The sequence below is a fragment of the Atractosteus spatula genome, chromosome 27 (genome assembly GCF_055471065.1).
Source record: "Atractosteus spatula isolate fAtrSpa1 chromosome 27, fAtrSpa1.hap1, whole genome shotgun sequence".
Taxonomy (NCBI): domain Eukaryota; kingdom Metazoa; phylum Chordata; class Actinopteri; order Semionotiformes; family Lepisosteidae; genus Atractosteus; species Atractosteus spatula.
In genome coordinates, this window is record NC_142732.1 from 8,523,091 (window position 1) to 8,546,551 (window position 23,461).

The 23,461-nt window shown below is 46.5% G+C and overlaps 2 protein-coding genes across 2 annotated transcripts; one reads left to right on the plus strand and one right to left on the minus strand.

Moving 5' to 3' along the window:
- The first annotated feature begins 893 nt into the window (after positions 1-893).
- Positions 894-13,179, plus strand: appbp2 (amyloid beta precursor protein binding protein 2). Its single transcript, XM_088907055.1, has 13 exons — positions 894-1,160; positions 5,056-5,144; positions 6,011-6,162; positions 6,536-6,659; positions 7,000-7,168; positions 8,204-8,293; positions 8,599-8,666; positions 8,766-8,871; positions 9,008-9,132; positions 9,383-9,468; positions 10,730-10,920; positions 11,430-11,595; positions 12,116-13,179. The coding sequence occupies exons 1-13, from the start codon at positions 1,023-1,025 to the stop codon at positions 12,370-12,372; spliced, it is 1,761 nt and encodes a 586-aa protein (XP_088763181.1). The 5' UTR covers positions 894-1,022; the 3' UTR covers positions 12,373-13,179.
- A 3,752-nt stretch (positions 13,180-16,931) lies between these two features.
- Positions 16,932-21,779, minus strand: LOC148814318 (uncharacterized). The gene is made up of 6 exons (XM_088907056.1): positions 21,611-21,779; positions 21,234-21,329; positions 20,785-20,897; positions 20,147-20,270; positions 19,177-19,349; positions 16,932-18,314 (listed from the first exon to the last, which is right to left on the minus strand). The coding sequence occupies exons 1-6, from the start codon at positions 21,648-21,650 to the stop codon at positions 18,246-18,248; spliced, it is 615 nt and encodes a 204-aa protein (XP_088763182.1). The 5' UTR covers positions 21,651-21,779; the 3' UTR covers positions 16,932-18,245.
- Between the last annotated feature and the right edge of the window lie 1,682 nt (positions 21,780-23,461).

Below are 23,461 nucleotides of genomic sequence, written 5' to 3' on the forward strand. Positions count from 1 at the left end.
TTATGTCTCTTGTGTTAGCCTTGAGAAGGTTCATGTTAAGGAAGTGTGGTCTACAGAACAATGGAACGTGGAACAGACAAGGTTTCGTGTACAACAGTACTCCAGACGATTATTAGAATATTTATTCGGCTACTTTATCCCAGGCGACTTTATAAAGGCACAATCAGAAACCTACAATGTCCTGTAATTACAATCATAATAGGTATATAGTTCATTATTATTTAGAACTTTAAATTTTCTCGGCACCAGCATAGGGGAGTGTTTTTCTGTTTTTACAAAATAAGCGAAACCGTGCAGCCCTGATTAGGGTGCGATTGGACTTTGTTCGGCCTGTTCATGTTGTGCTGCATTTAACACGTAAAAAAATAAATCACATTATGTCTCCATGAACAAAAACTGCCGTTTGGAGACTTGAATCAGTGGATCAAATAAAAAAAAAAGAATCACGAGAATTTTTGATGTTTTGACACCACCGTCAAATTGATCATAATCAGCTGCACTCGCTTTCGCGTGCGTTTTGTGTGAAAAAAAGGCTGCTCCAACAGGGCCAGCCGATCAAGAGGTATACTACCAGTATAACGGGCGCTACAAAACCGAGGTCAGACGGGTTTCAAGTTTTCTTTTGCAAACAATCTCAGCAGTTCGAGAAAGACCAACTCCCCTGCGCAGCGTGCAAGCGTACGCGCTGACGTCACCGCGCACGCACGCCAGCGCAGAGCGCAGATGAAAAAGTGGAGGCCGGGTGGGGGGGGGTCAGCGGAGAGGGAGTGCGAGGAATTGGGGCCAGCGGGAGCAATACGGGATTATGGTTATCAGGGGGCGTGCTGGTGCTTTCACGGGAGTAGCCTGCGGTTTCCGTCGCCGTCTTGTCACCGGGAGGGTGCTGGTGGAGCTGGGGAGAAAGGGGTATTAGCGAGGGCAAGGGAAGAGTGGTGGTAGCTGGAGGAGGAGGAGGAGGAGGAGGAGGCCGCGGCGGGGGGGCCAAGGGGGGGGGGTGCTCGTTACAGAAAAAGGAAAACAATATGGCCGCCGTGGAGCTAGAATGGATCCCCGAGACTCTGTATAACACTGCTATTTCCGCCGTGGTGGATAATTACAGCCGGTCGCGAAGAGAGATCCGCTCACTCCCGGAGAATATCCAGTTTGATGTTTACTATAAGGTAAGTCTGCCCTGTGGAGGGGTAGAGGCCGAGTCTGATCTGGACGTGGGGGTCTGTGACATAATGTAAATGGCTGCCCGACGATGGTCGGGTCTCCCCTGGCTCTCCTCTTGGCAGCACGCACGGTTTTCTCTCCCGATGTTTGTTTGTTTTGTGTGTGTGTGTGTGGGCGCAGTGAGAGCTGCCTCCGGATCATTCCGGAGCGGAGAGGGGTCGAGGAGGAAGAGGCGCTGAGGTGGTGGGAGAAGACCGAATCGAGGTGTGGTCAAGTTCACTTATGAATGGGGGCATCCTCAGATGCGACTTTAAAGATCAACCTTTGACAACCGGAGCGCTGTGGGGGCCTGCAGGGGTGAGAGAGCCCCCTTATTCAGGTGGCGGTGGTTGTCGTTGTCGCTACGATAGGGTCCCCCTACCTGTTATCTGTCCGCAATACGGTACAGGAAGAACCTAATCATCGCAGTTCGCACCGCCAGGCAAAATTTCGGAGTGAAAGTCCAAATAAAAAAACGTATTTGGTGCCTCGCCGGAGTGGCGGAGTTTTCGCGATACTCTTCGGGGTCCTGAATAGCGAACACTTTCCCTTGTATGTATTTAATCACAGGCTGCTCACGGAGCCACAATGAAGCTATAAAAAAAAATCCCACGACTGGACTGCACACACATATATATATATACACACACACACGCACGCACAAAAAAATAAAAACAGTTGCAAAATCGCCGCTTTCCACGCCCGTGGGTTAAAACCGTTTTTATTTTTCCTCTCTCGGCCGGGCATTAACTTCTTATAACATGCTTGTGACCTCGCAGAAAAGAGGTAAAACGACGTATTTTTCCAGCGGCAGCCTCGCTGAATGACACGTCAGAGTGTGAGGGAACTAAGCGGTGCCGTTTTCCCGGACGGGAAGCGGGCAGCCCTGAATAGCCCTGCTCGCTTTTGGGGACGGCCTGTATTGTCTGCGCACAATGCCCGGAGAGAAGAACAAAATCCAAACACTGAGCACTTCTGAAAGGGGGCATTATCAAGATATTATTCTGACGGCCCCCCTCCTTCCGCACCTGTTATTCAATGAAAACCTCATGCGCCTCTTCTGCTGCCTCTCTGCCTAGGTACGGAACCTGAAGCCGATTCCTGGCTCCGCTGAAGAGCGGCGTCTCATTTTGTTAGCGTCATTTATTTTTTTTTAGCAAAATTTCCACTCCCACGCTTCGCCCTGTCCTTTTCCAGTGGCCTTGTAAACCACAGATAGCTATTTTTTTTTTTCACTTGACGAGCCCGGTCTGTAACTTACCCGTTAGGCTCTTCTCTCTGGGGGGGGGGGGGGGCAGGTAGCCTCGCCGAACTGCCCCAGGTCTGCGGCCCTCCAGTGAGCCCCACGTTTATCGTTATCTATCTCTGCGCACGTAGTATGTCCGAGCCGTGGACGGAGCAGTAATCTCTGAAAGCCAGACGTTGCCGGGGACAGTCTTCCAGAAGTTCCTGCTGCTCTTGGCACTTCTTCCGAGGGCAGCCGGGAATTTATCTCGCAGTGTTTCCTGGCAGCCCGTCTCCGTACTTAACGTGTGGTCCATGTCAAACCCACCTTTGGCTTAATGGCCTTTCCTGTACATGCTATACATGTAAACAGTCGGCATGTGTAACGTATACAGTCTCTTTTTATTCAGATAGCTCGGGGGGGGGGTTGGAATTACCCTCGTTATCTGAGAAGGCAGAGGGAATAAATTGGGGAATGGGAATGGAAAAGCCCCTTGTTTTCCCAGGGAAGACATGTCCTCACAGCTCCCTCCCCAGAAACCCTGATCTCCTTACATTTATCTCCGGCGTCACCCCCGCGCAGCAGGTACTGGCGCTAACCGTGCCAGTGAGCCGTGCTGGAGCCCTGCAGCTGGTACAGTTGTGTCTCGGGCAGCCTCTGATTGAGACCTAACACACATGCTCACCGACCGAATTTTATTCCTTCACTCAGAAAAGGTGGGTCAGATTCCACCCCCCCCCACACATCTTCATTGAAGGCACTGTTCTTTGGATGAAACGTAAAACCGAGGTCCTGACTCTCTGTGGTCATTAAAAATCCCAGGGTGTTTCTCAAGAAAAGAGGAGGGGTGTTACCCCGGTGTCCTGGCCAAATTTCCCATCGGCCTTTACCAGTCATGACCTCCTAATAATCCCCATCTCTGAACTGGCTTCATCACTCTGCTCTCCTCCCCACTGAGAGCTGGTGTGGGGAGAGTACTGGTGCATCATCCAGGTGGGGCTGCACACTGGTGGTGGTGGAGGGGATCCCCATTACCTGTAAAGCGTTTTGAGTGGAGTGTCCAAAAAAGCTCTATATAAGTGTAAGATAATATTATTAATTACTTTTTGGAAAGTCTGCTGAGGGCAGTCCCAGGCTAAGCGGTGTAGCTGGAAGAGCCCGAGCTGCCAGTTTTCCAGGGACGAGGTGTTCGTGACGAGCCTTAGAATGACACCCTTTAATCTCCTGCCTCGAGGAATTAAAGGGGAAAAGTCCAGGAGGCTGAGCTCAGGGCCTGAAAGCTGCTTAATTGTCTAGCTCCATGCATCCTAACAGGACCTAGTGTGCCCGGTGGACCGAGTGACCTATATCTGTCCACAGGACACTGGACGGCCTCGGACTGGACTGGCCTAACCTATCCGAACTGGTCCACCTTGGTCTGTGCCTTTCCAGTGAATGATACACTTGTCTTCTATTCTGCCTTATCTGCAGTGTTGTTGTTTTTCTGCTGAGCATAGAAAGCAATGCAACATTTTCTCACTGGGGCTGATGCAGACTTGGGAGCTTAGAAGAAAAAATGATGCATATTTTGGTTGTTGAACTGCAGCAAAAATAGAAAGACTGAAATCTAGAAAAAAAAACCTCAATAATATGTTGTTAAAATGGAGTTTAATGATTATGACACCTATTAGTTTTGGAATGATGGGAAAAAATACTTTTTTCATTTGTGATGACTCTAGCTATGTATTGAATGCACTTCCAGCTTATTTAAAATTGCATGCAAAACATCTATACGATTTTGTGTAATTTTTGGACACTAAGGCTAATTTTTTTTTCCCTGTGAAATTAGTTATATACACCTAAATATTTTTCCTGTGCACCCATGAAGAGTTGTTCGGAGCCCAGTGTGCTCTCTGTGTGCGCGACGGGGCGTGCTTTCAGTCACACTACTCCCGACCCCACTGCCTGCACTGTGTGATAATTCTCTCGTCCCTCCCGCACTAGAAAAATCCTTTTTTGGGCTGAACTATAGACAGCCCATTCAGGAGCTGGCTTGGCAGAGTGTTTTCATCTGTCCCGGGCAGGCCTCTGAAGCCATGTTGACACAGTGCTGCTTTCAGCCGGGGGAGCTATAGTGAAGAGAGCTTTTCATGCATCGCCAGTGCTCGTTGTGGAGATCAGTGTCCTTTTCACTGGGAGATAGCGTTTTGCCACACTGAGGTTCAGTGGTTTCAATCTGTGGGATCTTTGACCTTCAAAATGTTAAGATATGCAGACTCCCTAAACCAGCATATTAGGTACAATAAACAAGGGAACTGACTAGGAATAATCTGACAAGTTGAGGATCAGATGTTTAACTTTTAATAGCACCCCTAATGTCATCGAGGATCTACTTTTATCAATCCATTGTCTTGTGGGTGATGACCCGCTAGGGCAGGGCTCAACATTTTCTGTAAATATTGATCCACTCTTCAAGCTTCGGTCAGGTGGCCTACAGGGTCTGATGTAGATGGAGATGTTGCCCTGCGTCTATTAAAGTGTTGCACCCTTTATTTTTGAAATTTGGAGATAAGGGGTCTGAGCCCTGACACGCAGAGTGCTTGCGCAGCCTCTCTCTTTTTCTCACCAGTGCTGTCTGTGTTCTCGCTCTGTTCCAGCTGTACCAGCAGGGTCGTCTCTGTCAACTCGGTGGGGAGTTCTGTGAACTGGAGGTCTTTGCTAAAGTTCTCCGGGCATCGGATAAAAGGTATACGACACAGGGGTGCCCGGCTCCGCCTTGCCGGGGCTTTGGGGGAAGAGTTCGGTATGATAGTGTGACCCCGGAGCTGAAGGGGCTTTGGAGTCGTATATGTACGACTCCAGGCAGCGGAGGTTTTCCTCGCGTGATCTGTTTGATGCTGCAGACTCCGGTCTTAAACTTGGAAATTTTGTATCTGACCTGCGAGACTGCCTGATACATAGAGGCAGTTATTGGAATCGCCAAGCACAGTCAGACTTGTTTTGCTGCTTTTGGGCAGAAAATTACTCATGCTGTTTATATACAGACATGCGAGTTAAACTTGCTGCTGTCGCATGACCCAACTTATGCATGAACTGAGATATATATATGAAGTGACATCTTTAAATTTGCCCAAGATGTATTCTTAGCTTAGCCCAAGATCCGTCTCAATTTTGATACATGACAGACAGGCAAAATGTAGGAATCAACATTAAAATTAAAACGTTGTTTCTCTTTGAAGAATTTTTTGTAATTGTTGCTTGGCTGTATCAATAACATTTTTAAATTTCCTTAAAAATTCCCAATCTGTGGGGACTCTTAGGAACTCTTTAAAAAAGTTCGTCTTTCACAGTATCTCCCCTTCTCTGAAGACAAAGGAAGCTTTGTTGTGAAAACTGTAGTACACATAACTCATTAGAACACATTAGTCCAGTCGGATTGTGCATAGCTAGGGGATTAGTGTCCTTTTATTACTTTTTTTTTGTGGCAAATCCCAGGAGAGAGGGTGTTAAAGTCATGAAGTTTTGCAGAGTCCTTTCTAAAGCCCTATGGGTGCTGTAATGGTGTGAGTGATGTGCAGGTGACTCTCGTCCTGCTGTCCTGTGTGCCCGCAGACACCTCCTGCACCACTGTTTCCAGGCCTTGATGGATCATGGTGTGAAGGTGGCCTCCGTCCTGGCGAACTCCTTCAGCCGCCGCTGCTCCTACATCGCCGAGTCCGACGCTCACGTCAAAGAAAAAGCTATTCAGTTCGGCTTCGTTCTAGGTGAGCGTCCGTGCTGTGCTGTGCCTCACGGCCTGGGGTTCCAGAGCTCAATATAAGCTTTGTCTGACCGTCTGTCTGGAGTTTGCACACTCTTGTGTTCGTGCGGAGGTTTTCTCTTGGCGCTGTGGTTTAATGGGGGGGTTTATTTCCTGCAAAACCAGTCTACTAAACAAGATTGTGGCATGTAAACTAGAAAGGGAGTTGTGCACAGTGATTTCCCATGAATTGGAGTTGACGTTGGCTGCAGTGCTTGATAAGTGGTTTAGGTATATTTACACTGCCATGCTGCATTCGATGACTTAGCTCGGGGACCCATGAACAGCCCCTACTAGACACCCAGCCTGCTCACAGGCTCCTCTTCATCTTCATCCAGGTGGCTTCCTGTCAGATGCGGGCTGGTACAGCGATGCTGAGAAAGTGTTCCTGTCGTGCCTGCAGCTGTGCACGCTGCACGACGAGGTGCTGCACTGGTACCGGGCTGTGGAGTGCTGTGTGAGGTGAGCTGTAAGCTGGCAGGGGGGCAGCTCTGGGGCAGAGGTGAACTGTCCTCGTCCCATGAGCAGGGATGACCATGCTTAGACCAGGAGTGAGCATGGCCCATGATGAGAAAGTGTTTTCAGTCCTGCTGAGTCTACCGAAAAGCAAACTGAAACGTTAAACAGAAAGATTGTTTTAAATTCGTGCTTTCTAAATAGCCATCCAGAATTATGCTAGCCTTTTCGGCGAGACTGCATTGCTGCACTTCCCGAAAATAAACGCAATATTAGTGTAGCACCAGCGTTCTGTGAAATCGGATGGCTGTAACAGTACGGCTTTGTGCATTTTGGTTGGTCCTAGGTTGCTCCACGTACGAAATGGCAATTGCAAGTACCACTTGGGAGAAGAGACCTTTAAGCTGGCCCAGTCCTACATGGAGAAGCTGGCCAAGCATGGTCATCAGGCCAACAAGGCTGCACTGTACGGAGAGTTGTGTGCCCTGCTTTTTGCAAAGAGCCACTATGATGAGGTACGCTGAGATAAGAGAGGCTGATGGGGGAAAGGGTGTAGTGTTTGAGTGAGTGTGGGCAAGTATATGTACCACACTGTGCTGTGTCAGAAACCTGGATGGTCTTGGATTTTATCTTGCATGATTTTAGAGTGTTGAAAGACACGGAGGTATATGAACCAAGAGAAGAGCCTCACCCTCAGCCAGCCAGTCCTGAAGCTCATTACACTGAGTCACACCAACACCAGAGAAAATACAGGCTCAGTGATCCCAGTCTGGCCATAGAAACTGGGACAACATAGGAAGGCCTTGCTTCCCAGGGGCAGGCTGTGCTCCCACTGGCAGCTGGGAGAAGCAGAGATAGACGTGCACATTCTGCTACACCACAGTAAATACTCTGGGATTAGACAAACCTTCTCCCTGAAATAATTAACCTAATCCCAGAATTCCCACACCTGCCAGAATCGGAACAGCTCCCGGGGAAAGGAAATCAAACGTAACAGAGCTGGCAGCCCAGTGTTCAGTATGAGATATCCTGTCACAGCCTTGGAAACAGAAATTGAGCCTCTCAAATAATCCTACGTTTGTTTTGTTCTAAATGTGTTGTAATTGTTATTGCATTAGCAACACTGTAATTCATGAGTCCTGCCAATAAAACCTATTGAATTTGAAACCACACTATCCTTCAAACCCATTTCTGTTGGCATGGCCTCTAATACCATCACCTCCTAAGTATTACAAGAATGTGTTGAACGGAAAGAAAACCGAAATCATTTCTCGTGTTCCACGTGTTTCCTTGCCAAGTTTCTGACTACAGGGCTGAGCATGAGGGTAGCGCAGTGGAGACTAAGCAGTTGGAGTGAAAATCTGTAGTTTTGATTCTGTTTTTTTTTAAATATGCGTTTAACCATTGACTGTATGCAGGCACAAAAGCAAGTCTGGTCACCCTTCTAGTGTTTAAGCAGAGTCATTCTGAAGAATTAAGGGGTTAAAACAGTTTCTTCCTGTTCTGAACGGTTGCTTCTGTATAAGCCTCTGTGGTATTTGTGCTTTCAGGCTTACAGATGGTGTATAGAAGCAATGAAGGAGATCACGGTGGGTCTGCCTGTGAAGGTGGTGGTTGATGTCCTCAGACAGGCATCTAAGGTGACTGTTAACCCTGTTCATGTTCACTATGTTCACTCATTATTCCCACTGGTGATCCGTGATAATGAGCTACAGCTTTTTCCTGGATGCGTCTTTCAAGTCCAGGAGAGCTCGGCCACACGGCGGCTGAGAAGCTGGTCTTTTTATTTGGGATTCTTGAGGCGTTTTCTCTAGGTGTTATCTCCTGATCATAGATATTCAGTAAATTCAGAAAGGGAAAGACTTTAGTGGCGCTACCAGATGGCATACACCCATGTATGTTTATGGTGGTTTTGCTTCTCAGTGGTGTTTGTCTCTCTCTACAGGCCTGTGTTGTGAAACGCGAGTTTAGGAAAGCTGAACAGCTAATAAAACATGCTGTGTTTTTGGCACGGTAAGCAGTTATCTACAGGGTTTTTTTCTGTATTCTAGATTTTGTAAATTTTTTTAAAGTTCGGCTTTCTAAATATCCCTTTTTGTTGTTTTTTTTCAGGGAGCATTTCGGACATAAGCACCCAAAATATTCTGACACTCTACTAGATTATGGTTTTTATTTACTAAATGTAGATAACATCTGTCAGTCTGTCGCTATCTACCAGGTAGGTAATATTATGCAATTTATACAGTTAGATACACATTATCATTTGCTAAGTTGCTTTTAGATTTCTGGGTCAGTTGAGTTTTTTGTAACTGCTTTACAAGAGGTTTCTAATCTGAGCAATTTCTTTCTTCCAGACAGCACTTGATATTCGGCAGTCTGTGTTTGGGGGGAAAAACATACATGTAGCAACAGCACATGAAGACCTAGCTTATTCTTCTTATGTGCACCAGTACAGCTCTGGCAAATTCGACAATGCACTGTAAGTAGCCAGTCTGCAAAGATTAACACAGTTGTTCTGCTCCCAGATCTTTAAATGACAAATTTCTGTTGTGACTGATTTAGTTAATTTCCGTGGTTACGTTCCATCTGTGCAATTTACATCCCACAAAAATAGAATTGCATATTTGAAAAGCATTTGGCCATGAGGCTGACTCCATTGTTGTGTAGCTCTTGGAAATAATGGTCTCCGGAAAGATGCTGTGCAGTGATCTTTCCTGTTTCCTTCCCAGATTCCATGCGGAACGTGCCATAGACATCATTACTCACATTCTTCCTGAGGACCACCTGCTCCTGGCGTCGTCCAAACGAGTGAAAGGTACTGTCCAGCTCCCGGCAGAGCAGAGTGATGAAGCCAGTTCAGAGATGGGGATTATTAGGAGGCCATGACTGGTAAAGGCCAGGGGGAACTTTGGCTTAGATTCTGGGGTAACATCCCTACTCTTTTTGAGAAGCAACCTGGGGTTTTTGATGACCACAAAGAGTCAGCACTTTGGTTTTACGTCTCATCCGAAGGACAGAACCTTTTTATGGTATAGTATCCCCGTCACTATACTGGGGCATAAGGACCCACACAGACCACAGGGTGAGCGCCCCCTGCTGGCCCCACCAACACCTCTTCCAGCAGCAACCTTTGGTTTTCCCAGGAGGTCTCCCATCCAAGTACTGATCAGGCTCACACCTGAGGAGCTCAGTGGGTTGCAGGGTGATATGGATGCTGGCTCTTTCCAATCTTGAACCGCATCCTGTCAGATTACAGTATCGCTGAAGTGCTACTACCAAACATTTGTTCACAGCCGGGGCCTGCAACGCCTTTCCTGCTTGTCCTGGCCGAGGACCAAGGTGTTCATTGGCAATAAATGGCCATTGATGTTACAAGCAGCTTGGCTTTAAAGGGGAACTGTAGCCCCAATTTCTCAGACTTTGTCAGGTTTAAATCTCGGTAACAAAAATTTAATTAGATCAATTGATCGTATTTCAAAAGTTTACGAATTCCAAATTAAGCACAAAATCGTGAACTTTGTGAAAGTACAGTATGGTCCCCATGTTGTTCGCAAATTGCTGGTCTTGTCTCAAGCAAGAGTAAGAGTTTGCACAAATTGTGAAGTAAAACTAGTCCTTCTTGTTCACTAGTCCCTGTAATGTGATGTATTAGCACATAAGTACAGGTCGTGCGAATAGACATCTCACTGTTGAAATGTTCCAGCATGATCTGCACGCAGCATTAGCAAGTAGTAATTGCTGGCAAAACCGTCTTGGAACACGAGGAATATTTTTATTGGATTAAAAGAGATGTATTCACAAGCCTGCTTGTTTGCAATGTAATAGGGCCGCTTCACCTCACCCAGTGTTTTGTTGCCTCGTTCTCAATCACAGACAATGATGACAATATGATTCTGCACATACCTGGAAATTTCATGTTGTAAATTGGAGTTTTTACAATTTACTGTGTCATTTTACATTCATTGTGGTTTGAAAAATGGTGCTGCAGTTCCCCTTGAAGAATACGTGCCACAGTCGCAGGGTGGGCGCCGATCTGCGGAGCAGCTCCCTGACGTGCCTCTGCTCTTATTTCCCAGCCCTCATCCTGGAGGAGATTGCCATCGACTGCCATAACAAGGAGACGGAGGAGAGGCTCCTGCAAGAGGCTCACGACCTGCACCTGTCCTCCCTCCAGCTGGCCAAAAAAGCTTTCGGGGAGTTCAACGTTCAGACGGCGAAACACTACGGCAACCTCGGGCGGCTCTATCAGTCCATGCGCAAGTTCAAGGTCCGTGTCTCACACGCCCGTCCTGCGGGCGAGGATTAGGCAGGGTCCTCACTGTAGGGGCACCCCGCGCCTGTGTCGCTCTGCGGTCTGCAGGGCCTGTCTTTGTGATGTAAATTGGAGGTTTTTACACATTACTGTCTACATTTTGCATTCATTCTGGATTGAAATGTCCCTGAAACTCTGATGCTAAGGTGTCCTAAAGCAAGTCTGAAGCAGAATGGCCCTAATTTGTATTTGCTTTCTTGTTTGAATTGCTCAGCTTCAGGTCATCTGAAGAATTCTTACTTCTTGGAAATGGAGTAAAGACTGTCCAACTTTAAAAGATAAATTGGTGGCCGTCGCTTGCACAAGGGGTCGGGGGTATTTTATTTCATTTGTTCTTGTTTATGTAGCCCAGATCCGCAGAATCAATCCTTGTAAGTAGAAGTTCCTTCTAGGTGCCAAGGCAGCCGAAGGGACTTTGGCAGCTGCAGTACTGACGTGCCCTTGTGTTGTGGTTTTGAGCGCAGGAGGCGGAGGAGATGCACATCAAAGCAATTAAGATCAAGGAGCAGCTGCTGGGGCAGGAGGATTATGAGGTGGCGCTGTCGGTGGGACACCTGGCCTCGCTGTACAACTACGACATGAACCAGTACGACGATGCTGAGAAGCTGTACCTGCGCTCCATTGCCATCGGTGAGTGTGCAGCCAGTGTGTGCACAGATCACTCTGATCGGGGTGTGAAACTCCGCAGCTTCCTAATACACATCACCACCCTGACCCAGCCTGTCCAAGCCAGCTTTTACAGAAGCAGCATTTCATTACATTTCTAGGCTTTTAATCAAATCACATTAACATCCTATGTAATCCTAACATGACATTAACTCTTGGAGGCAAATATATTTCTGCAGCAGTGTCAGTGTTAAGATGTCCAAGCTTTCAATTCAATTCAACTTTATTTGTCATTATACTTACACAGGTGCATAGTATAGTGAAAAGTGTTTCTCATTAGTCACTCAGGTGCAGTATATAAATAGAACAGAAGATAAGACAATAGACAGTAATATAATAATAACAGTGTAATAACATAACGTAATCAAAACTGTGCAAATACGCAATTTTCATTCTGTCCTTTTAAGAAACTTGAAAAAATAGCCGGTTCAGTTCCTGTCTCGAGAGCTAAAGCTTTTTCTCTGTGCGTGCTTCTCTCACACAGGGAAGAAGCTCTTTGGCGAGGGTTACAGCGGACTAGAATACGATTACCGGGGCCTGATCAAACTGTACAACTCGGTGGGCAACTACGAGAAAGTCTTTGAGTACCACAACATCCTGTCCAACTGGAACCGGTTGAGGGACCGGCAGTTTGCAGTGGCCGACGCCCTGGAGGATGTCAACACCAGCACTCAGGCCACCCAGGAGGTGGTGCAGTCCTTTCTCCTGTCCCAGGGCCACAGCGAAGGGGCTGCTTGCTGAGCCCTGCACGTGCAGCCCTCCCACAGAGCCCCTCTAGAGGCCAGACTGATGTGGGACACCACCATGACCGGGGGGGGGGGCAGCCTGCCTGACTTCAGAAAAGGACAAGGAACTCTGCCCCCTAGAGGCCTCTGTCCGCGTCTCACCTTTGCCCTCACCAGCAGCTCATTAATGGCACCTGCTCCTCGAGAGCTGGGTGGAAGGTGCTGTCCTCATGCTGCGATAACCAAGTATCACCCACACAGCTTCTGCAACCCCCTTGTTTTCCCCTCTGTCCTGCCAGGCTATCAGACCCTTTAAACCAGCTTTAAAGAAGAGACAAAGGGGTAGAAAAAAAATCTTTTGCCGTTCATTTGATTTTTGTTACTGACTTTTAATCGCTGAGTAGCCACATACGTCACATTTTGGAATTCAATGCATCCACAGTCCCAGGCTGGGAGTCTTTTACATAGAAGTGCACAGCAGCCAGTCCTGGGGTCAAGCAATATATTTCTACAGGAAAACGTCAGCGACCTCAAATCTGGAGCCTTTGCTGTGGAGAAGGATAGTGTTTTGGATCGTCTCCCTATTGTAGGGGATGTGTGTGTGCGTGGGCATCACACATGTCCGAATATCAGCCCAGTGAGCGATGTTGCATGTTTTTAGATTGTTCTCATCACTTGTGGACCAGTTATTCTTTTTAATATTTTGCTTCTGTCTTGGTATCATTAAAACGGGGAAAAAAAGTCAGTGTCTGGTCCGCAACGAGAAGAGATTATATTTGATTTGATTACTTTAAAAGTACAATTAAATTGCACCCATGTGTTACATTTGTACTCTGGATTCTTTGGACCAGTGGCTTTGCTCCTGCTTTAGATAAATGGCCAATTTAAAGCTTTTAATTTTTTTTACCCCCCCCCCTTTAAATTTAAGATCGATTGTCAATGCCAATGATCCCGAAGTTGTGTGAATTACAGTTTCAAGTCAAAATAGCCAAATCGTAAAACTAAACTCTAGATGTATAGGAGTGATCAGCTGGTTCTGGGATTTTAAACGTTGCCAACAGAAGTGTTTTAAAGGGGCAGAGGTCGGGTTACTGAGTCTGGGGAGCAGTGTACCCTCACTCAGTGGGAGGTGACGGTGTACCGACTCTTTGTGGTCCAGGGCGTGTGTTGTGTTAGGTTTGGCTCAGATGTCCAATCGCATTGCTGAGGTCCCGATACGTGCAGTCCGACACTGAATTCAGAGTAACTGTGCTGCCTGCTCGAGTCTTCCTCTGAGTCTCTTTGCTCATGTTTCACATCCTCAAGCCCCTGCAGTCCTCCCAACAAACACTACAGGTGACACTGAAGGCTGTTATAAAGGGGCTCTAGAAAGTGGGACAAACATTTTCATTGATACACAGGAAAGATCAAGAGGCGTTGGGTATGTAATCATGGTGTTATAAACAGCACGATAGCTTTGTTTCACTGTTTCTGGGACAAACTGCATAGTCTTGTTTGTCCCGTGCAGGGACTGTACTGAATTGTGTAGTATGGGGGAGTGGACTTGGCTTGTTGCTAGAATAGCCACTGCGCAGGACTGCTCGGGATGCTATGCCCCACCACATGTGTACAGGAACGTTAACAGCTGGATCTGATTGACCGCTGAGCCAGCCAGAAAGCACTCTTCTTTGTTTCCTGCTCCACTTGGTCTGCCCCTTCCTCCTCTCCATCACGTCGCACCGTTCCTTGTGAGGTTCTACACAATCGTATAAACGGTGTGCATCATTTCACCACTTGTATTCAAGTTTATGTACTTTATAAATCACTGCTAATATATTCTGAACTTTTGTTTTGGCTCCAGTGCATCGATCGGTTCCGTTCACAGCCTTCTAAAACGTAATCTCAAAAGTGAATCATGGTTCTGTTCCTTGTTGCATTTTAGCCCGTCTCTGACCGGTGTCCAAGCCTTAGCCTTAAAGGATATCCAGCCTGGTGATCTGGGCCTGTGGTGCTATCTCTACGTCCCCCCATGTAAAGAGCAGGTCCTTCATTCCAGCTGTTTGTCATCATGTGTGAAGGGTCACTGACAGCCCCTTCTATGCAGTAGGTACAGGTGCTCTGGGGTGGCTAGTTCTGATACGAACACACGGAGCTGTGAATCTCCTGTGCCTATTGTGGCCGGGCCCTCAGTCACAGGCGGTGACCGCACTCGTGCTTAATCCACTCAGTAGACTAGTCAACAGTCAACTAGTTAACGGTGCCGATGGCGAATTTTAGTCCAGGGCCGAGTGATGTTATCAATTATGAATGCAGTATATGTTCTGGGAACTGGTCCAGGTAATTTACAGAGCTAGTGTGCCAAGTGCTTTGTAGTTCTGTGAAGTGGATTGTTTGCCTGTGCTGTTATTCCCCATTGTAAATGACCTCGACCCTAGTTCACGCTGCCTAGCCCCAACAACATCAATCAGGGACAGAATCAGGCACATCGGCCATTTCTCTCTTGTGCAGTCCAAATTTTAATACTGTTATAGCATTATAAGCGGGTTTTCTACAGAAAAAGGCTTAGAACTCCTTTAAGCAAACTCGATGACTCTTCAGGTTTCATTTTAAATTTAATTTTAGCTCCAGAAGTCCTGTATTTTTTTTCCCCTTTCACACCATTAAAGGTCTAGAACCATGCTTCATTAGCCTACCTTACATATGGAGAATGCAGTAGTTCAAAGAAATCGCAGGCCTGCAGTAGACTTGGGCACCGCAGAACTTGCGGAGTTCATATGGACGCACTTCCCATAATCCCTCGATTGAAAAATCATGGCCGTGGGAAGAGGCAAAGGATATTATGGGGTGATGTGTTGACACAAGAAAATTTTCCTTCCTTCTGGTGCTTCTCAAACTGTGAGGTGAAAGTGCTAGACAGGTTCTTGTCTGTTACAACCCATGTTACTCTTCTGTAAAAGTACTAAAGGCATGCAAAGAGCTGACATGAGTATAAAAGATGCTTTTTTGTCATTTTAATGTGGCTTCCAGTAATGTAGCTATAAATCATCATGAATGTCAATTTAAGGGCTGATTTGTGGTATTTTGGACACTTGTTTTTGTACAGAAAGGTAAGTCCTAAAAAAGGTGGTTTATCCCAATCCTGGTTCTGGAGGCCTACACACCTGCTGCCTTTCATTCCGCCCCAGCTGAATGACCCTAATTGAAGCCTTAATTCAATTAACAAGTTACTTAATTAAATATTTACAATACTGGCCTTTTTTCTACTCGAAACGTGTTTGATGACAGGCAGCAGAATATTATGAAATGCAGTTATCAAAAGGCAACATCCAAGGGGTTTGAAAGCCAAAAACACTCCCAACACTTCAAAGAAATGATCCTATGTGAATTCTCATTATGTAACAGAGCTCTTTTTGGAATAAAAACCAGCAGATGCACAGGCCTTCAAGACCAGGATAGGGAACCCTTGGTTTCTCCATTGCCTCTGGAATATACTTAGCTTCCAAATTTCCCACTGGAACCATCCTTGAAAGGAGGGGAGTGTGTCTCCATCTTGGGTTTCACTTCTACTGGATGGCTTAATTGAAGTAATTCGTCGAGATTAACATCCCCTTGAGCCCCTGACCTAAGACCGCCTGTAAGCCTTGAAAGTTGGGGCTTTGCTGAACCTAGGCTTGGAGACTGCCTCTTAGACGAGTAAAGAATGTGCAGAGGAATCAAAATTTGTTCTAAGGAGGAAGCTGATCACTCGTGCTTCAACCCCACACAAGAGCATGGCTCTGAAACAACTAAGGTGCTATTCTCTCAAGAGGATTTTCCAGCAAAGCCCGAGTCCCGCTTTTATAGCAGAAGATTAACTGGCTTGGAATGCTAGAACTATGGAGAACGTAGTGTAGACGGCTCATGAAAACGGGAGAAGAATGATCAATTCTTTAATAAAGGGATCGGCCAATTCCTTCTGGGGAACTGAGAGATGGTGCAGCAGATAGGTCCTGCAACGGTGAATATGTTCGGTGCACAAGCAGTTGTACACTCCCTGGGAGGTTTCACCATTTTAACACTCGTTTGTGAAATTGCTGTGTGCGCCTCGTGCCTCTGAACACAGCACGTAAATGTATTCTTTTAATGCTCTAGTTTTACCTGAAATTGGAGTAGGTGTCTGAATGTTCAGTTCAAGATGTAATTTTGTGTTGCTTTCTGACACGGTAATGAGCGGTATGTCTGTACTATGCAGAAAGGGATTATGAATACATGGGGGGTTGATTGGCAATACTGGGGCCTTTGACAGGCAATAGCAGCATTGTGGGATGGCAGCTGTATAGGTTAGCACAGGTACTATTTGCATATGTGTCATGTTAAATTATATGGAACCAGTCCTTTGTTCATAGAATTGAGTGGCCTTAGTGTGTGATTTGAAGTGCTTATTTTCCCAAAATTAATTCACAAATAAATTATCAAGTTTTGTGCTGCACAATTGGTGGTTCACCCTTATAGTTCTATACTTTTTGCGTTACTGCTGTACTCCAGGAAAACCATTTGCATTCCTGCTGTTCCCTTAATCTACATTGCTTAAATACCAATATGAAAATGGAGAAAGAATATGCTTGAAGATAATTTTATTTCATATTAACACTGTACTATTTTTGTATTTTTCATAAATATTTTAACAATGAGTATTCCACTCTTTTAAAGCTTTTACTGGAAGCGTTAAGGAAAATGAATGTGTAAGTTATGAAGTGACAAATTAAATACATAGTTTAAAATCCCCCCCTCAGTAGTGCCATAATGAGCCTGTGTAAAGAGATCAACATTGCTAATGTTTAATCAAGGATTCTTTCATTGCCTGTGTATTAATATAACTCATTATAACAGAATCCTAACTCCATAAAGTCTGCAGTGCCCAACATTGTGTAGCCATCAGACCATATTAAACATTTGTAACCAACATTGTGAATTTCTGTAACTATTGCTGAAGGAAACAAATATAGTATTAATGCAGCCTTTGGTAGCCTCTCTTTTTTTTCTTTAAAAGAATGAGTGCTTCTTCATGTGACGTGTCTTACGCTTGAACACTATTAAAAACTGCAGTCCTTATAGAAATGCTGAGGTTGATGTGCAGGAGGAGCGACTGTGATGGCGTTTGTCACGAGCTCAGAGAGACCGGTACTGGAAGCCGGCACACCAGCTGGTGCTGGAGCTCCAGTGGAAGTGTTCACTGTTGAAAAGCCCCATACCCGTTTCCCCATCCTTCCACTTAAAACTCAGGAATGCCCCCCTGCTTCTGTCCCCGTTATTCTATAACTTTTTTTTTCCTACAACTGACACCCTAAAACATACAAAAATCACTCAAGGGCTTTGCCTTTATCAGCATTTGCCCCTGGGGCAGGAAATGAGAAACCCAAGTGGGTAACAGGAAAAACATTAAAAATTGAAAGAAGAGTTTAAAAAAAGGGGGTCTGCTGCAGTTTTTAAGTGGACAGAGGGGGGGGCAAACTCCACATGAAGCAGGCAATTAGAGTTGAATCATCCACTATAAGTGATGGGCCTGATGAAGTACAGTATTTATGTGTCATGTTCTCCAGATATTGGGGCACTATGGATACTAACATAAAGCTAAAAGAGACTTTAGCAGCATTCCAGAGGAGACTTGTTTTCTACCAGTTAAACAGTCAGATGTTGCCAGGCAACACAGTGCAACCATTTGCCTGTCAATGTGACCTTTTTAAAAGTGCAAACACGCGACGCCTAGGTGCGAAACCCTGTTTCCCTTTTTTCACAAATATTTTGCCTAAGGCTTAACTTGTCGGCAGGCTTTTGTACTTGTTCCATTCCATCAAGGTGCTGCAGCAGGGAGATGTGGTGCAGTTCAACCTGAAGTGCTCAAGTGCTGGAGGCATGCTGATCACAGCAGGTTCACTCTTCCTCCTTCGCCGCCTTCTCATCCCTGGTGAGAAATCGGATATGCATCCAGATGCACCACACCTGGAAAAGAGATGAGAGAATGTGTCCCTTACAACTGCAACAATTTGACCAAGCCATTAACAAAGCCAGCAGTCATATCACCCTGCAACTCACAGCTGACAGCTGCAACTCGCAGGGCACCAGTCTGGCGAGTGCAGTTTCTGTGGCACAACCGTCACGTCCTGCTCTCCTGAGAAAGCCAACGTCAGGGGAACAGCAAGAGGACGCGTGCTGTCCTGCTGGAACGGTGTCCCGTCCGGGCAAGCCCACAGGAAGTGTGGCGCCGTGCAGGCAGGTCAGTTAATCGTTAAAGGCGGGGCTCTGTGAGACACAGCCCCTCCTGCCCAGAACTTCACGCTTGGACCTGTGCATCGATGAATCTGTTTTACACCCCAATCAGCGCATCGTTGTGCGCGTCCATGACGCACTCGCCCATGTCTTTCTACACCCGCCGATGTCCGCGTAAAACCTTGATTCATCGCTGAAGCCGACTTGGCCCCACCACTGACGAATTCAGTGGCTAAAGTCACTTACTCCAGCCTGCACCATTCCTTTCTGTGTCTTTCCTCGTAATTTTCACAAAGGCTTGGCATTCAGTCTCTCGCCTCCTGTGCCCAATTGACTCGCACTGATAAGCTGAATAAGCGCTTTTGCAGTACAGTGACTCATGGATATCGTCGTCTTAAAGCATCCAAAAACATTCAATCGTAATGCATTCAATTCCTTTTTTCGGTTCTGCTGTCGGTAGACGTTTTTCTAGAAGACAGTACTGCAGAGCACCAGGGTTTGATGCAGTATTGCCGCATCGATGCAAACGGACACAGAAACCACATTACCCGGGTGTTGTCTCATCCCCCTCCTTCAACACTCCTGCAGATCTCACCTCCACAGTGAAGCACAGCAGCCTCCCTGCTATGAGGACGATGGCCCCCAGCCCTTGCAGCCAGGCCGGGATGGAGAGGGGCTCGGTCAGGACCCCACGCTGATACCCGTACAGCCACACGGGCAGGACGTGCAGCCCGCCGATTGCCAGGACGCCCAGGGGGGTCTTAAAGCCTGAGCACAGAGGAGAGGGCACACAGCAGGACAGTGGGCACTACTTCATTTCATAAGGAAAATAAACCGCAGACATGTTTTTTTCAGCAGAAACAATATATATATATTTACTTTTCAAAACTTGAAAAAGAAGAAATGTTTATTGCAAACAACCTCTTAGTTCAAGGAAGTAATCAAAAAGGTCTGGAAGTAAACTCCTGCAGGTGTGTGGTCCTCCAGGACCAGGATAGAGAACCCCTGTCCTAAACTAAACAACTGTGAGACTTAAAGACACACTTTTTCATATTCATCACCCTGTAATCAGAACACTTTTATGGAGCTTAATCCCCCTTTTCTTCCAGTGAGGATCTAAGACACAAATTGTATCCTGTGTTCAAAATATTTACCTGCCCTGCACTCAGATGTTTTCCATGTGTTGCCCTTAATATGTGCCTTCATATATTTCATGCAAGATCATTTGACTCCCTTGGAAGAGTATAGAGGGGGGAAAAATACATTAGAATTTATTGGACACAATTCTAGGAATAAAAAGAAAAATCTCAAAACTAATTGAATGCAGCGTGCAATATGGAGAGAAGGGGGAGACCACCTTTTAGTAAAAACTATAAAACTCTCCCGAGTGACCTTAAAGTTTCCACAAGGGTCAGTTTAATACACAGGAATGTCCAAGCGGGATGCTGCACTATATTACCGCTGTACGGTGGTGTGCAAAAGAGATGTCGAGGAAGTGTTCTCGTTGGAAAGGCCACACCCTTTTCGCCGCCCGCCTCCCGCTGTTGACCGTGGGCGTGGCTCACCGTTGGCCATGACAGCCTGCACCCAGGGGGGGCCCCCTCCCAGACGGCTCTTCCACTGGGCTCCCAGGGCGCTGTGCGTGCAGACGAACACGCACCACTCCACCGCCGCCACCAGCCAGCCTGCCTGCGAAGAGCCCCGCAGCACGTGAGCAGCTCCGCACAGCTCCCACGGCCTCATTATTATTATTATTCCAAAATCATTCATCAAATTGATTGATTAAATTAAGCACCGTTCGATATGACGCAGCTCTGTAACCCTGCGGCTTACAGCTGACAGCCCACTGAAGCCCAGCAGGTGTGAGCCTGGTCAGTACCTGGATGGGAGACCTTCTGGGAAAAACTAAGGTTGCTGCTGGAAGAGGTGTTAGTGGAGCCAGCAGGGGGCGCTCACCTTGTGGTTTGCGTGGGTCCTAATGCCCCAGTATAGTGACGGGGACACTACACTGTAAACAAAGTCACTGTCCTGCAGATGAGACGTAAAACTGAGGTCCTGACTCTCTGTGGTCATTAAAAATCCCAGGGCAAATCTCCCCTGCATGATACTGATATTGAGACTCAGTGACTTTGTAAGTGTTTTCACTCACTCACACACACACTCACTCACACACACACAGTGGCGCTTCCGGGACTCCCTGTACCTCGAACAGCATGCTCCACAGCATGCCCCGGCCCAGGTTGTCAACCACCACGTCCAGCCAGGCCCCGAACTCCGACGTCTGGTTCAGGCGCCGGGCTGCCCAGCCGTCCACCCCTGAGATACCGAACACAGACACCCCGTCACTGCGCTGGTCTGGACTGGGCCCCAGGGTCTGTAGACACAGACACCCCGTCACTGCGCTGGTCTGGACTGGGCCCCAGGGTCTGGAGACACAGACACCCCGTCACTGCGCTGGCCTGGACTGGGCCCCAGGGTCTGGAGACACAGACACCCCTTCACAGCCGGGGAACTATAGTCCCTCTCAACAAAATTAAAATCAGGCTTTCAATATCAGTACCCTGTATTCTTCTGTTGCTTTGCCTTCTGCTCTCAAGGGGAAGCTGCACGGGCTTTCCCACTCAATAGAACTACTATACAAAGTTTCCTCACCATCCAGTATGATGGAAATGACGTAGCAGGGCATGAAAACCTCAGGCTCGTGGAAGTAAGCCCAGGCGATGCCCAGCAGCAGGACCCGGATGTACCCTGTGCGACAAGAGATCACCTGTGAGAGGAGTGACGTCACTGACGGACCTTGGCCTTTATTATCTCTAACTATCTCCATCTAGGTGCGTACAGCAGAGTCCATCTGAACACAAACGGACCAAAGACTTATTGTTAAACGTAAGATTCCCTCAATTAAGATGGCATAAACACAGAACGGCACTACGCGAGCAGCCGTCGCGTTGTGTAGCCAGCGCTTCGCTCGCCGACACGCTTCTTAAACGTGCCTGGCTGGCGTACAGATGGTTGTTTTCGTTCCTCACCAATAACATTCGGGACGAACAGTAACACCTCCAGTCCCATTTCATCCCCTCCGCAGCGACGCTCGCCTCCTCGCCGACTGTGCAGTCTCCACTTCCCGCACGGCTCCGCGGTTCGGCAGGAAGGGCAACTTCATATCACCAGCTCAATATCATCTCCTGCAGCGCCCGTGACGTCGGCTATGGGGGAGAGGAAACAGCATCTCATTAACATACGCAGCGAGGCGTCTGAGGGCGAACTTGTCAAGCCCCGTTTCCACGAGAGTTTCTGCAGGAATAGCGACGTGGCGCTATTGTTAATTACTGAGGTTCAGACTCCGCCGACCGACCACCGTCACCCTTCCACGTCTGTCTTCCTGATGCGCCGAGCCCGTCACCTCCACAGCAACGCGGGCAAACACGCTTCCTCTGCGTGTTTATTTACTTTTTGGTTCAAACTTTTATTTACGGTCATCATAATCCGATCGAAGAACAAAAGGTATCCGAAAAAAATGAGAGATAACAAGGAGTAGCGTTGGACCATTTTGTTTTGTGATTATGATATATAGGAAGTATTACCTACAGGTTAACTGTAAATAAATGTTCTTCTTCTATAGAACATCTACTTCCTCAGCGTTTCTCCTGTCAGGACACTTCGGCGACAACCAGTAAGCCGCTGACCTCTGCAATGATAACTTTTCTCTTCAAGCATTTGAATGTGGGTGTTAGATCTAAGATATTTGATATGATGTTATACTGTACAATGTGAAAAGCTCGTGTATTTCTAATCTCTGATTGATAACGGATAGAAATCGCATCCACAAAACAAAATGGACCAATTCTACCCCCTCCTTCAATGCTTATAAGGTGGAAATACAATATCCCTTCAACTCCATAAAAGACTAGAAAAAAACAAGGCAAAAAACACAATTGGGTTAAAATGTAAAATTTTAACCTGTCGTGTTCAGATTTGTAATTATCTCTGGCAATATATTGTTCTGGGTTTTTTTTTGTTCACTTGTCTTTTTCCATCCATTTTCTCTTTTATCATCTATTAATGTTCAATAAAACTTGACATTTTAATATAGGCAACCACAGTGGCACCAATGTGTTTCGAACATAGAAATGGCCCTACTAACGGTAGGGTATTTTATAAATATCGGAGTTTATTCCGTAAGTCAACCAAATTTCAAAACAAAACACGCTATTAATTGTCGATGTCTTGCTTGATCTGTTTTCATTTGTTTCAAGGTGATGCGCTGCATTTCTCCCTGAGGCCACTTGAGGTCGCTATAACATCATTGGGATCATTTCCGGACGGGCCTGCAGGCCTCACCAGAATGAGCACGTGAGACAGGTCACAGTCGAACCCGGGACTGACTGTCGTTGCTCGTTGTCTGGTCTGATTCCAGAGCCAGCACTAGTTTTTTTGTTTTGTAATGTGGTGACCGGAATTGTATACGATATTCTAAATGTGGTCTTGGAATTTTTCTGCAATTTAAACAAACATCACTTGCTTGAAATTAATCACTTTTAATGTCATGACATTCTGTTTAACATTTTTTATGGCCTAGAAGACGACAATGATGTGCCAACATACACCTAAGTATTTGTCCAAGACACTCTGAGATGTTTATCATGCTATGCCTGTGACTTGTTTGTGTTACTGCATGCAACACTGTGCACCTGTGTAATTTTAATTTAATCTGTAAACTGTTTGCCCGGTCTCAGACGTCTTGAAAGCGTTGTTTAAATATCCTTTGTCATTTCTACAACATTTGCCAATTCTCCCGTCTCTGATATCAACACCAAGAAGGCATTATTAATGTTTGTTTTTTTCTTCCACTCCCATGTTTAAATCGCAGGCTGATTCCA